The sequence below is a fragment of the Euprymna scolopes genome, chromosome 45 (genome assembly GCF_053919585.1).
Source record: "Euprymna scolopes isolate OS-2025 chromosome 45, ASM5391958v1, whole genome shotgun sequence".
In the NCBI taxonomy this organism is placed as follows: Eukaryota; Metazoa; Mollusca; class Cephalopoda; order Sepiida; family Sepiolidae; genus Euprymna; species Euprymna scolopes.
The window spans coordinates 36781103-36797714 of NC_136526.1; the positions used below are offsets into that span (position 1 = coordinate 36781103).

General features: G+C 36.4%; 1 protein-coding gene across 1 annotated transcript in view; it reads left to right on the forward strand.

The window, feature by feature from the left end:
- LOC145269169 (uncharacterized) overlaps nt 1–10248 on the forward strand; it is a 43326-nt gene extending 33078 nt beyond the window's left edge. Inside the window, exon 4 of the mRNA XM_080124778.1 lies at nt 1760–10248. Within this exon, the coding sequence (XP_079980904.1) occupies nt 1760–2451 (692 nt within the window). The 3' untranslated portion in view covers nt 2452–10248. The remainder of the gene's footprint in view (nt 1–1759) is intronic.
- The last annotated feature ends 6364 nt before the right edge of the window (nt 10249–16612 follow it).

Here is a 16612-nt window from a genome sequence, read left to right on the forward strand (position 1 = left end):
ATATGGCAGCAGTATTCCATCCTTGGACGTACTTGGCTTTTATACATATAGAGAATTGCATCAGTAGTGAGATATCTTTTATATAGATAGAGAATTGCATCAGTAGTGAGATATCTTTTATATAGATAGAGAATTGCATCCGTAGTGAGATATCTTTTATATAGATAGAGAATTGCATCCGTAGTGAGATATCTTTTATATAGATAGAGAATTGCATCCGTAGTGAGATATCTTTTATATAGATAGAGAATTGCATCAGTAGTGAGATATCTTTTATATAGATAGAGAATTGCATCCGTAGTGAGATATCTTTTATATAGATAGAGAATTGCATCCGTAGTGAGATATCTTTTATATAGATAGAGAATTGCATCAGTAGTGAGATATCTTTTATATAGATAGAGAATTGCATCCGTAGTGAGATATCTTTTATATAGATAGAGAATTGCATCCGTAGTGAGATATCTTTTATATAGATAGAGAATTGCATCCGTAGTGAGATATCTTTTATATAGATAGAGAATTGCATCAGTAGTGAGATATCTTTTATATAGATAGAGAATTGCATCCGTAGTGAGATATCTTTTATATAGATAGAGAATTGCATCAGTAGTGAGATATCTTTTATATAGATAGAGAATTGCATCCGTAGTGAGATATCTTTTATATAGATAGAGAATTGCATCCGTAGTGAGATATCTTTTATATAGATAGAGAATTGCATCCGTAGTGAGATATCTTTTATATAGATAGAGAATTGCATCAGTAGTGAGATATCTTTTATATAGATAGAGATGAGTATTCTTTTATATTTATTTATTGCAGACTATTATTCTCATCTTTATTAGTTGTTGTTTCACAACGTTTCGGCCAACTATTCCTCTGGCCTTCGTCAGGTGGTAACCACAACAGGAACTCCGAATCTCCTAACTGCATTCTCAGCAATTACTGCCTTTCATAGCTGTTGTCATCTCACCACGTTTTGGCCAAGTAAGCCTCTGGCCGACTTTGGGTAGGATTGAAACTGCTATCTTCAAACAGTTAATAATAATAATGATAATTCTGTTTTCACTTACACTGGAACCATAGAGATTCAACATTTCTATCCACTGTGCCATGAGCCCCAAAGGGCAATCAAGATTAGATTTTTTGTTCTTATAAATTCACGTTTATTTATCATCTGATTTTCCATGATCGGGTCCGTACCGAATGGTATATATATTATGAAGATGAGAATAATAGCTCGCAATAAATAAACTAATAATAAATTCCAATTAAAAAAACCCATCGAATATATGTCAGCCTATGTCATGGTAACATATATTGAGCTAACAGTCTTTTGTCTAGTTCTTTATTTTAACTCCTTTTCCCAAACTTAGCGTGTTCATCAGAGAGTCGGGCGCCATTTTTAATTTTCCAATACATCGGTAAACACTGTATGTTTTTCAAGCTGAATAAACATGTTACATTAAATGAAAACACTAAAAGTATACAGTTAGGTAGAGAAGTAATTTATCTTTCCTTTGATAACATTTATTTTTATATATTTGTTTTTTTGAATCTGTGTAGAGTAAAACAAACCCGTTTTTAAACATGGTAATACTCAAATAATCTTATTTTCACTTATATTATAAAACATTATAAAACTTATATTATAAAACATTAAAGACTGTTGAATGAATATTTAATTTTGGATTCTATTTAAGGGATTAAAAGCACAGACTTATTTAATGTCCATAAATTTTTTATTTGTTTACAGCTACAATGGATAACTCCACAGAACAGAAATTATTTTCCTGTACAGTTTGTGATTCGTCCTTTTTGGCTCAGTCGAAACTGAATCGTCACATTCGTACACACACTGGGGAGAAACCGTTTAGTTGTGAAATATGTGGATCTTCTTTTTCTCAAAAATATCATTTAACAGAACATGTGCGTGTACACACTGGCGAAAAACCATTTTCATGTGAAATTTGCGGTTCTTCTTTTTCTGTTAAATCAAATTTGACAGTTCACCTGCGTGTACACACTGGCGAAAAGCCATTTTCCTGTGAAATTTGTGGATCTTCATTTTCTGAAAAATCCAAACTGAAAAACCACATTCGTTTACACAAACGATACACCTGCAAAATGTGCAGGTCTTCATTTTCTGAGAAACCAACCTTGATGAAACACATGAATATACACACTGGTGAAAAACGATTCTCATGTGAAATTTGCGAATTTTCTTTTTCTCGGAAATCATATTTGACAGAACACATGCGTGTACACACAGGGGAGAAACCATTTTCATGTGAAATTTGCGGATGTTCTTTTGCCCAGAAATCAACTCTGACAAATCACATTCATACACACACTGGGCAGAAACCATTTGCCTGTGAAATATGCAAAGTTTCATTCTCTCGGAAATCACTTTTGAAAACACACAGTCGGATACATGCTAAATTGTAACATGGAACAAGCTGAAAAGAACTGTGCTCATTATTGTTCCAAATGATTATAGCCTTAATAGAGCTGAATAGGAAAAGATAAAATATTAGGACCTCAAGAATAATTTAAACATCCATCCAAAGCCTTGAGCCCCCCTGGAGGGGCATGGGCCATCTACAACTTTGTAGATGCTTTTGTAGCGACAGTTCTTTTTATGGGGTGAGGGCGCTGGCTCCACGCCAACCTTCCCAGAAGGTACATACAGCACCTAGCCTTCCCTAATAGTCACCCATCTGGTACTGGCCATTCTCAACGTTGCTTAACTTTGGTGATCTGGCGAGAACCGGTGTGTCAACGTGATTGTTCTTTACTAAGAATAATTTAAAGATGGTCTCTGAAAAAAAAAATCGTATTGAATTTCAAAGAAAACCAATGGCATCTACTTAATTCTCATGTCAGTAATGAAAATATCTAAATATTACGAAATCGAACTAGAAAAGACAACAAAATATGAAGATCTCCTGAATAATTTAATAATGACATGGTCTCTGAAAGAAATATCGAAGAATCGAACTATTAAATTTCAAGTAAAACAAATGGTAGCTTCTTAATTTTCATGCGCAGTATGAAAATATCTAAAAATTACAAAAAATAAGTCAAAAGAACTTCCAAATGATTATAGAGCTGAAGAGGAAAAGACAACAAAATATTAGGATTTCAAGGATGATTAAAAAAATAGCATGGTCTTTAATAGAAATCAGCATTATACCGGTTGTGGTAGAAGAATGTGGTTTAATGAAAAGAATCTTAAGAAATACTTGGAAACAATCCTGAAATGCAGATATCAGCCATAAAGTGAACAACGTCTATTCTTAAAAGAGCCCGCGGATATAAATTCGTGTTAAAATGTTTTTGACCATAATGAGGAGATGACACCAATGATTTCAACGATAGCTTTTATAACCACAGTTATAACAACAAACCAATCAGAAGCTCAAATGTTACTATAAAAAAATGTTGAATTTTGGATTAAGCTCTGTTTGCCGTTGGTTTCTGTCTCAAAATGACTCAATATCGGAACTCCACTGAATCTTCGCCGTCATCTTTGTTACTAGGAATTATTTAACACTAAAGATTGAGACTACATTGATTCTTTGCCGATTTGATTTACTGCTGCCATCTTTTTTGTTTAACATAATGTCTCAACACTTAACAATTCAAATCATAACGGAAATCATTTTCCTGTGAAATATAAGTTTCATTCTCTCTGAAACTCGGCCCTGTCAGTGGGGCATTAAAATACACCGACTGCCCCCCTGCAGAGGGTAAAAGTCCCTCAATGGGGGTCCTGGATATGACCTTAAACTATATCCTGTGGTGAGGCCCCAGCTTGTGAGCTTTGGGGAGTGTGGAGCCACCCTTTAATTACCATTGCTCCCAGGTCCACTCTGACCCGGGGTGGTAGTACCTGTTAGGGTCCCAACTATGGGTTAAATAGAAACTGACGTGAAAACAACAAATATATTCTATTAAAAAAAATTTTCTTCAAAATCTTTGGATTCGTAATTAAATAAACCGAAAAGGGTTGATATGCCGTAAAACAAAAACAACCAACCAACCAATCTCTCTGCATTCATAATCGATATCACTGATCCAAATGACTATGGCCTTTATTGAGCTGAATGGGAAAAGACAACAAAATAAAAAGACCTCCAGAATATTTTAAAGATGACATGGTCTCTGAAAGAAATATTAAAAAATCGAATTATTAAATTTCAAATAAAACCAATGGCATCTACTTAATTCTCGTATTGCAGTAATGAAAATATCTCAAAATTACAAAATAAAAGCCCAAAATAAATGTACTCATTATTGATTTCACCGTTCCAAATGACAATCGTCTTAACGGGAAAAGACAGCAAAATATCAGGTTCTTAAGAATGATTTTTAGATGCCATATTTTCTGAAAGAAATAAACGTAGCAGAAACTGACCTAACAAAAAATATTAAATACTTGAAAGCATTCTCTGGAAGACAAGGTAACGAAATACAGCTAAGTACCATAAAGGGAACACGGTCTATTATTAAAAGATCCTTAAGATATAAATTTAAATCATAATGAAATCAAGTCTTAACTCCTGAAGGGAGCCCCTTAATCTCTTAAAACTAACCGAAGTAAATTATAAGAAATGAGAAAAGTTCTTTAACACAGATATAGAGTGTGAGCTACCCGACATTCTACTAGGGGACAGCTTCTATACAATCTGTTAAGTGTTGAGACATCCTGTTGAACAAAGATGGTGACAGTAAATCAAATCGGCAAAGAATCAATGTTGTCCCAAGCTAGTAACAAAGATGGCGGCGAAGAATCAAATGCAGGTTTGTGACAGAGACAAAGGCGAACAATATTTTTATAGTAACTTTTGAAGCTTCTGATTGGTTGGTTATTATAACAGTAGTTATAAATACGATCGTCAAAATCATTGGTGTCATACCCTCATTATGGTCAAAAAGATTTTAACACAATCCAACACAGAAACTTGAATATTGAATGTAGTAATAAGTCTTTGAACACATACTAAAAATAACAGTTGGAAATAAGTCATACACTGTCTACTATGACTATGCAATTCCTACAGCTATGTGCCGAAAAATGAGCTATGAAACAAGAAGGATCAAGAAGCAATCTAAGGAGAAGTTAGTGTCCCTCATGATGCTGGCTTAAACAGAGTTGGTAAAGATAACGAAATAACAAGAAGATAAAGATAACGAAATACCGATGTATCCATACAACATGAAAAGAAAGTAAGAGTATTATAAGATCTTCATCATTTTAGTAATTATAAAAGCAATCGGACTCATGAAAAAGAATTTCAAAAAGTACTTGGCAAATATACTCGATAAATCATGCACTAAAAATACAGGCACTTGCGCTTGAATAAACAGTTAGAATCTTAAAAAGATCTCTCAGTTGGAATGTATGAGATAGTGGGCGAATGTCTGGCATCTCGTAAGATTTTGATAAAGAAGAGGAGAAGCAGTTATCTTGTGTGGATCTTCATTTATGTATATAAAAGGCAAATGCGTTGTTGCACATTTTTGTATGTCCAAGAAAGGCTTTTTTCACTGGGCTTCTCGGGGTGGGGTGGGGGGTACGATGTCTTAGAACTCTTTATACACCCCCTAGATCATAATATGTATGATTTGCGAACGCGCATCGCGTCTTGATTTATTTACATCGACTTTTATAAAATTCTTACTATTTTGGCTTCTCACGTGTTCGTTTGGCTTTTTCGTATAAAAGCGAAACTGGTCTGAAGCGAAGGTGCGGTTCCCGGCCTTCGTGCCGAGAATGTCCAGAAAGCAATTGGTGTTTGATCAATGTGGGTGGAAACTCCTTATATCAGACAATTGCTATTCATATGGACACTCTCCTCTTTAAGGGGAGCTGGTTCCCCCCCCCCCAAGATTTTGGCGAAACAAAAAGTTTGGAAACAAAACCAAAATAACTACCCCGCAGTATCACGTGATCATTAAAATCACGCACCTGTCAATTTAACTTTTTAATCATTAAATTTGAACTTTGTTTAGTTACTTTCCCTTCGTGGGCGAATGATTAAGTTGTCAGGTTTTTTTACACTTTCTTTTCCACCTTCGCCTCAACGTTCCGGGTTTGATCCTACCTACTTACCAAAACGTTTTTTTTTTGTTAACCCTCCGCCCCCCCTCAACACACACACTTATAAACACCCAGGCAATGCCGGTTACCTCCATTAGTCTATTATATAAAGGCCAAAATGAGCGTGAGCATTTGTGTATGTCCACAACGGGCTTTTGGGTGGGAGTTCTTGCATCGGTTAGATTCTAGAAGTTTCCGCATACTTCCTAGATCGTGATATCTCATATTCGCAAATGAGCATCATCTCTATCTTTTTTTTTTTTATTACGTTTTAAAAAATTCCCACCGTCCTATTGTGTCGGCTGTTTGTTTGTCTTTTTTTGTATGAATAAAGCGAAACTATTTGAATGCAAAGATCTGTTGCCTGGCATTCCGTCCGGGTATTATCTGTTCTGTAATTGATCCAAGGTCAATGTAGGGAAAACCGTTCTTACTGAGACAATTACTATTTATTTGGATACTGCCAGAGTGACCCCTTTTGGGGGGAGTTAGCTTCCCCCCACATTAAACTAATTTGCTTTCGTGAGAGGCTTAAAAGCAATGCCATTTTTGAACGTCATCTTTTGTTTTTAGATCGACTATGTAAAATTTGAACACTTTACACTTCCGGTCACGTCATGGAGTAGCAGTAAGACGTCAGATTTTTTTTCACTTTTTTTTTTCCACCTTTGCGCCACAGGTTTAAACCTGCCTATTAGCACTTTATTTTTTATTTATTTTTTTTTTTTTTCAACACACACCTACAAACGTCCGGCATCCAGGCTAGTCTTTTGAGAAATCAACTTTTATAAAATGCATAAATATACACTAGAACCCAAACAACATTGGGGTAAAAGAGTGGTTAAGCCCAATCAAAGAAGAAACCTGAAAAATATCAACAAAGTTGTCTGTAGGAAGCTAGCTCGATAAATTAATTTCAAAACCTCAGGAATTGAGAACCTCCCAAATCTTTGACAGAAAATAAAAACTGACAGAGCTTCATCACTATGCGAAGGCGTTTAATAGAATAATCGTATAGGTGATACGACGTCTCTCGTTCCAAAGACATGCATTTGACTAATAAGCACATGCCTATTTGCTGCCTTATCTAAAGTTGCTCACATCAAACTGCTGGAGATTGCTATCTTTTTTGTATTTTCTGGTAAAAATAAAAAATATTTTAAAATTGGGTTCAAGTAGGACCGCACATCCTTCCCACACACACATATATACAAATTTAAAAGGGTAACTTGGCCTTCAGGACAAGATAAAACTTAAGAAGACTCTTGACTGGTGGTATAAATGAGATCCTGTTCCTGATTTTATTTTTTGGTACTAGAGAACCTCTGAGTCTGCCCATCCCCTTTGTGCCACATCCTTGCTTTTTCAACATCCCCGGTCACTCCTCTACTCAGAGGTCACCTTCCAACCCCCCTCCACCCGTTGCTTTGTTTTCTCCCACTGCCATTAAGATATTTTCCCCAATCCCCATTAGGGATCGCCCTGCTTGTTTTCGGTTCCCCGGAAAACAGTGGGGGGTCTAGTCACCTAGATTAGTACAGGGGGGGGGTCTCACTAACAACCCAGTAGGATTTATTTTTTGTTTTGGATATGAACACTTTTAATTAGTTTTCCCCCTCTCCACGAGCAATCCTTTTCTTAATCCAAAAACTTTTTTATTTACCAATGAAATTGAACTTTATTTTTTCACACATGCACACACACACACACAAAATTAATATATTTAAAAAAAAAAATGCATACACAAACACACAGACAACTGTTTATTAATTGTAAATATGGTTTTGATTCTTAAACGCTGGGGATTTATTAGTTAGTTTAAGATTGAGGTATTTTGGTAAATGTTGCCAGTCAAGAGTAAGACTCCAAAGTCTACATTTATTACTTTTTAATCACTTTAGTCACAAAGACCCTGAACCCTTTCCCTCCCCAATTTCTTGTAGGGCCTTGTGCCTAATTTTGTTGTTTGATAATCTTTTGTTTTTTTTGTATTTACAAAATTTTAAAAGCAATAAAATATATAAACAAGATCAAAGTGTAGTATCTGTTCCGGCAGATACTGCAAGCAAAGACCATATGTGGGGGAAACCCCACATATAAGACCTTGGTCAATGTAGGGGCAACCCTTCATACCAATTGTCACTATCCAGCTCCCCTACTCCCCAGGGAGTTGGTCCCCATTTCCTCTTCACTCCTCACATTAAAAATCGGCCTTGTGCCTGATTTGCTCAGTGGGGGAGCAAATAAATACCTCAAAGTGTAGTACCAGTTCTTCAGATGCTGTACTTCAATTTCTTGTTCTCTGTCAGTGGAGGAGAAATCCTTCACGACTGAGACAATTTTTTTTTTATTTTGTTCCTTTTCTCCACATTAAAAAACGACCCCGGTGTCTAACTCTGTCCCGTGTGGAGGCTTTGTAAATAGGAACTATGATAAAAGATGCTGGCCAAGAGAGAAATCTTTTAAAATTTCCAGCAGAGATGAGATGGACCAACCAACAAACCTCATCATACCTCCCTTCATTTTGAGTTGGCCTTGTGCCTAAATTTTTTGTTCATTTTCCTAATTGTGTTTTTTTTTGTTTTTTTTGTTTGTGAATAAAAAATTTAATATCTCAAACTGCTGGAGACTGCGTTGAAAGTGAGTAGATGGGATGTTCCAGGAAAAGATGTAGCACAAAGACTCGCGTCTGGATTAGTGTAAAATACAGCTACAGATTCCTGTGTTTGACAGGATACAGCTGAAGAAGCTCAAAGAGTAAGCACTTGTGCCCCCACGACGTGAGCACCCTCGACAAACACGACAGGCTGCTAAATCCCACCCCCACACTGTAAAGATCCCTAGATGTAAAAGATCTTTCTGCTCCAATAGTTTCTTCCCCAGAACCGCCAGACTTTGGAATTCCATTCCAGGCCCCTGCTTCCCCAACAGTACTGACATGCAGAAGTTCAAGTGTAACGTGAACCGACATCTTGCTGCCCAAATCCCTACATAGTACCCCGGTAGTTGTTGCCCCTGATAGTAGCCCCCTACACCAAAGTGGCAATTTGCCTTGTTTGGGGTGAAAATGTAATAAAAATTTTTTTTTTTTTAGACAATAATAATATACAAGATGAGAAATGTTGCCAAAAAATCCCTCACCATGTTTATCTCTATAAAACAACGCATTCCATTGAATAAACGGAAAAATGGAGAAGAAAAAAAAAGAATATATATTCTTCAATGAAATATAAAGTTCGGCCAATTGAACCTTCAACCCCTAGAAGAGTGTAACTTTACAACTTAATTTTTACCAAATGTTTTATCCAATCCAGTTGTAACGTTAGATTTCTGAGTTCGACAATATACACCTGAAGAAGGTTGGAGGTTACATCGACCGAAACGTGAAAATAACACTCAAGATGAGAGCAATAGTCTGAAGAATCGTTTCTTCATTAAATTCTATTTTCTTAGAAAAAAAAAAAAACCTACTTGATCAATTTACGTGATTTTTTGGAATATGATATTTTTGTTCCGTAATAGATATGTACATCATAAAGAGGCGCTTCTACACTATCAGAACAAAATTCTGTAGTCGATAAATGGAGCTTGGAGCTTTCAGATAAAAAAAAATTTAAAAAAAACAATGGTTTCTATTGTTTGTTTTTTTTTGGTGCTTTTTTTTTGTCAATTCTAATAAATTACAATGTTAGCTTCCAAATTATGCAGTCGAAATTACCTGAATATTACTGAATTATTAAAAAAAAAAAAAAAAGAATAATCTTGTTAACGGGCGAAAATCGCGGCCATCTTGTTTAAATCGAAACGGAAAATTACCTCCCTTTTGAACTCTCCTGTTTCTTACATAAGCAAATACGATTGTTTTCATCAAATTCTATTTTCTTTTCTTTTTTTATAAATAATTTTCTACCTAATCGATTTTCGTAATTTTGGGATATAATCATCTTAAAAATACGAGGAATATATAGATAGCATTGTTTTTATGTAAAATTCGGTATTACGATTTCCGAAATTTCGTTCTGATAGTGTAGAAGCGCCCATAAAGATGTTTCTGTATTTTTGTTTTTGTTAATTAGGTTGAACTCTGGGCTTACACCAATATATATATATATATATATATATATATATATATATATATATATATATATATATATATATATATATATAATGAACTCATTTTTTCCCGTCGGATTTTGACCTTAATAGGATTAAAAATCCAGATATTTCATGCAAATATAATATGCACAAACGGCAGAACAATATCTGAGGTGTGTTATAGGCTTATTATTTCTCAAATTCCTCGATAATCTTAGATTTCTATACTTTTTCTGCTGAAATCGGTTAAGATCAATGGAAGTGGTAAAATATTTTCTCTCTAATAAATTCCTCTACCCTTGCCACCACTTAACACCGTTTGGGGATCGTTCACAAGGAACAGTTGAGAAGAGAACACCGGTTTGGCTTCGTAGTTCTTTCATGTGAAGTTATTTAAAATCACTAAACTAAGCTGCACTGCAGTGCTCTGTGGCGTAGTGGTTAGCGTGCTGGACAATTCACATTATATTTTCACGTTCGCACCGACCTACCGTAGTCGTTTTTTTTTGTTTGTTTTTTTTTCCTAAACAACTGGAATGGACTTTTCTTGGTGGCCGAACTGTTAACGTTGCAGATGTTTTTTTGTTTTTTTTTCACACTTTATTTTCCTACTTTTACTCATGACTCCGGGTTTGATCCTTCCTACTTACCTACCATAACATTTTTTAAAACTCCCCCCCCCCGTCCCGGAAACAAACAGTATATATATATATATATATATATATATATATATATATATATATATATATATATATATATATCATTCAACTATTATTCTTGTATTTTATCATTTCAGTTGCAAATACAATCATAACTCAAGTAATTGTCTTTCTTTTGTTTTTTTCTCTTTGAGTTTTTTTTCTTTTTGCACGTCATAAAAAGATTGCACATTTGTTTTTTGTTTTTTTTTAATATATTTTTTTTAAAGACTTCCGTTTGATCTTCATTGTTAATTTGTTGGTACTTTTACAGTTTAGTTAAGACATTAAAAAAGTTAAAAGCGAGTAGTTTCCAAGATATGAAGAATTTTACGTAAATTGAGCACCCACACGTTGACGCTCCTCCAACAAAAATTCGGCAAATGTGTATTTCAGCGGTGTAAATTCAAGTTTTACACTAGTGGTGGCCATAAAGTGGGTGATCATTTTACGTTAAATTATTATAGAAATAGTTAAATTATTATAGAAAAGTGATCTCCCACTTTCTTTAAACTAACATTTCTTCATATCTTGGAAACTACTCGTTTTATTTATTTTTTTATTTTTTATTTATTTTTTTTTTTTTACAAGGGGGGCAACTTATCAAGGCCCGGAAGCCACTCAGGGATAAGGGTTATTGCATGTACAGTATGTTGTACGTTAGTGTTGAGATTTTATAAAGTGTCTACTTAAGGGGGCGGTTCATCAGGAACTTGTTTACGTTGGATTTGAAGACATCCAAGTTGTAGTCAGGTGGGAAACAGGCAGACGGAACAGAGTTCCACTGGTGTAGTGGTGTGCTGTTCTAAGAAAGAAGCTGTGTTCATGGAATCTACATTTTGATTTAGGCACAGATAGAGAGTGGGGAAAATTTTGACGGTGACTTCAGCTAGACGGGTGTTTTTCGTAAAAGATTGGCGAGGAGGGACCAGAGATTGGAGCTCAGATGAGCACTTGCCATGGAAATAACGGTAAAACAAAGACAGGCTCGCAACGTCTCTTCTGTGGGAGAGAGGTTGCAGGGAAGAGAAAAGGGCATCCCCCACTAAGCCACGAAGTCTATTTTGTACTCTGCCAAGGCAGGATAGGCTGTTTTTAGCAGCTCCTGCCCAGATATGTCAGCAGTATTCCATCCTTGGACGTACTTGGCTTTTATATAGATAGAGAATTGCATCAGTAGTGAGATATCTTCTGGAGTGGTAGAAGGAACCCACCATCTTTCCAGCAACCCTGGCAACAGACTTGATGTACGTGTTCCATTTCATATCAGGAGTAAAGGTCAAGCTCAGAAGCTTGTCAAAACATTGAGCTTCTCCTAGGCGAGAGCCATCCATTACAATTGATGTCAGATGGGGATCAGAGCATTGATGGTGTAAAGATAGGAGTTTGGTTTTAGATGCATTAAAGGTAACCAGCCACCTCTTCCCCCACTGTACCACATGCTCAAGATCAGAGAAGAGAGAATCAGAGAGAACTTTCTCATTTACAGCCTTTGATGTGTTGCCGTAGATGGTCGTGTCATCAGCATAGATGTCAACGAATGATTTAAGTATGTGTTTAGGGAGGTCATTGATGTAGATCAGGAAGAGAGTTGGCCCAGAATGGACCCCTGAGGGACTCCAGCATTAATACTGCAGGCCTCTGATTGTTGTCCATCGACCACTACTCTTACGAGCCTATCAGAGAGAAATGATTTAATGATCGAGAAAACATTTCCAGTTATACCATAGCTGCAAATCTTGTGTAGTAGGCCTTTATGCCAAACCTTATCAAAGGCCTTTGATATGTCAAGAGCAATTGCCCTAGAAATCAAGCCTTTGTTGAGAGATTCACTAATCCTATGAGATATAACCATTAGCACATCTGTGATAGATCTTGCAGAACGGAAACCATATTGCGTGTCACTAAGGAGGTTATTTCTGCTGAGGTGGTTGACTATTTCTCTATTTAGTATGGATTCCAGCAACTTACTCATGGTACACAGGAGACTTATAGGTCTGTACTGAGAGGGAGAGGACTTATCACCTGAATTTTTAAATACAGGGTATACTGATGAGGTTTTCCAGGGTGTTGGAAAGCACTTCTCCTTAAGACAACGCTTAAACAGTTTTTAAGTATGGGAGCAAGTTCAGGTTGAAGCTTTTTTAACACTATAATTGGGATGCCGTCAGGGCCAGTTGCTTTACTGGAATCAAGGTTCTTGATTAGCTTGGAGACTTCACGCACAGATATTTGTATATTACCTAGCGTGTTTTGTGTTATAGGAGGAAATATGGGGAATTGATGGCCTTCGTCGCATAGGGTAGAATTAGCTGCAAAGTTCTTTGCAAAGAGTTTGGCCTTGTCTGAAGCTGACGAGATGACCTCTGGTCCGTTGATAATGGTTGGAATAGAACGCACACTTCTGTTCAGGATCCTATTTGTTATTTGCCAAAACTGGTGGGAACCAAGCCGCTGATCAGCTACTTTGGATTTAACAGACTGGGCATATAGCTCTCTTGCATTTTTTATTACTCTTTTACAGTGGTTGCTGGCGTTCCTGAAAGCAGCTTTAGTCTCAGTGCATCTATTACGTTGGTAGTTATGGAAAAAGTGATTTCTGTGCACAATGGCAGCAGCATATTCTGGGGAGAACCATGGCTGGCTGTAAGGTTTTTGTTGGAATTTTTTAGATAGTATGAATCGGTCTATGCCTACAATTAACCATTCGGTTAGGTCTGATACTATAGAGGACACATCCTTTTTAAACATGGAATGCAGCGGTAGATCAGATATGAATGTACGGAAGCTATCCCAGTCAGCCATGGAGTATCGGTATACAGTACGGTGGAGGGGTACGTGTGGGGACTTATTACATTTCATTTTTATCTTAACTGATACAACGGAGTGGTCGGAGGATCCTAGAGGAGAAAGAACAGTGCATGAACATAGCTCAGGGGAGGTTGAGAGAAAAAGGTCTAGAAGACTTGCAATCTAACCGGTAGTATCGGGCACTCGGATGGGCTCGTGAACAATCTGAGTAAGGTCATAGGCAATGGTAAAGTCATGACAAAACCTCCCCTCGTCATCTGTCTTATTTGAGTGGTCAGCCATTCCACGTTATGGACATTGAAGTCACCACAAATGTGAATGTTAGCCGAGGGATGTGCAGACAGGATGTGGTCTATTTTCTCCGATATACTCTTAAAGATAGTTACTCCACTGTTGTGGGGGCGATAGAGGGCAAATACAAATGCAGTGGTGTAAGCTAGTGCAACCCGGAAGCACATATAAGGTAAATTAGGGTCTTCTCTGGAGATATCCCTGCCAGATGGGAAGCCATCTTTAATGTAGGCACATATTCCATTCACATGGCGATCTTGGGGGTCAAATTTTGATGTTAAGTTAGAGTATCCATTAATTATGAATTCATCTAGGAAAGTGGTCGGCCCTATTCCAGTTTCGCTTAGAAAGAATATGCCTGGTTTCGTCTCCTGTAATTGGGTTTCAACCTCTGGAAGGTTGGAACGTAGACCCCTGATGTTGGAGAAGGAGACAAGGTAGTAGGGGTCTACGTTGGAAGATGGGGTTCTAGGTTTATTCAAGTTTTTGTTTTTGAGATGCTTCATGTTGAGGTTTTGGGGGTTGTGGAACAGGTCAGCATACTTGGTTTGAGCAAGAATGAGAGGGAACGACAGAGAGAAAAGGATAGGAATTTTTTTTCTTCTTTTTTTTGTAGCACATGAAAATGTAAAGCCGTAGCAATTACCCACTAGTATGGCATCGAGAGGCCCCACCAGAGACTACTGCAAGGTCCAGAATCCATTCACCAAATGGCAATACAGCAGCCCCAGTACTTTGCACCTGCTGATAGGACAGCCTCCTTAGTGGTTAATCCAAGGTTCGGGTCCCTGACTATCAGGCAGATAACGTCAGCCCAGACAAACGTTTACCTCCAGCACCCTTACTAGTGACATGGCCACAAAGATAGATATAGAGACAGAAAAATTTCCGACATCTCATACTACTGTTCACAAGGTACTACCGACCTGGAAGCAGCTTTTTCTTCACCCTTTGTCAGAAAAATTACTCATTTGAATGAGGACTGAGGGACAAAAAAAAAGGAGAAGCGAGAGTTACTGGAGCTGCTGATAACATATCCACCGCATTATCTACTCTCCATTAAACAAAAAAAAAAACGGAATGGGTACGAGGGACATATTAATATCTACTTAGCAAAAGTCCAGTGCTAAATTATCAATTTAGGATGCTCTTTGAAGATAATCTCCCCTCCCATATTTATGGGGGATGTTTTTTGGCATTATCTCGAGTTTGAATCATTCGAGCTTCACCTTAATTCAAATACAATATTTTACTTTTATCAATTTGTGAAGTCGGCTTGATTTGGAATTAATTTACATTTTAGTTTAGATAATAGTTTGAGGTTTTTTGTTTGGGAGGTTCCTTTTCGCGGGTGGCCTTTTTTTCTCGTTTTACATGTAACAGAGCAATATTCGTTTGTAGCATACATGAAAATAAAAAGATCTCAGAACAAAAAGAGCAAGTCGATAGGTAATGTGAGTTGCCGGATTTTAAGTCAAGGCTGCAATAAGAAAAGAGTTACCGTTAATTAGCACAAAATAGATTTCAGAAAATTAGGGAGACAAGCATTTTTTAAACTTAGCTTTAAGAGTGGAAGAAAAATGCGACATTCACACCTCGCTGGAATTTTAAACGTTATTTTCGTTTTTAACATCCTCAAAAAACTTAGAAATGTCTTAATTTTCCAATTTTTTTTTCTCTAGCGTGGAAAGTCGATTGTCTGCCCCTTGCTGATCTTATATTCCCAACATTGCCAATAGGTGTCGCTAGCAGTGTATGATTCAAAAACAAGATGGTGGGAAGTTTTTCTTTGATAAAATGTCTCATAATATTTGATTTTCTTAAATAAAAAAAAAACTACTTGATCGATTTATGTGATTTTTGGAATATGACATCTTCATGCAGTGACAAGTACGTACATTATAAAGATTGTTTTTCAGATTTTTATAGTAAAAAAGATTACTTGTGGACCATTTATAGACTTGCGCCAGTAGTTTTCAATGTATTGCACATTATACTTAGATAAACTAGTCAGGGGAAGTAACTGCATCCTGTCTTGTTACAATCAATGGTGGATATCAATGAATCGTAGTATCCTTAAAGTACATGTGTTATGTAATCTTTAACTAATTGCAACATGACAATTAAGTAGATAACATTGCTTTAAGTTAAACGAATTTGCGCGTGACAGCCATCTTGATTTTTACTCATTCAATGTTGACACATTTTAATCAGGCATTTCGCGAGTTTGGATGCGTAAAATAAATACACTTTTTATTTGAAAGGACTCTTCATATGGATATAAACATTTTTAAATACCTAAACAGACTTATTTTCTCATATCACCCACAAACAAACCTGTTGTGGGACTTGGATTGGAATTCCGCCCTCGAGGCCGGGTCACCACGTAAGCAATTCTCTTTTTATTTATTTATTTTTTTTATTTTCTCACATACACCCAACAAAATTTTTATTTTCTCACATACACCCAACAAAAACAAACAAAAAAAAATACAAGAGAGAGAAAAAAAAAGGCTACATCAAAAGAACAAACCACCATACTATTATATCAAAAGAACAAACCACCATACTATTATATCAAAAGAACAAACCACCATACTATTACATC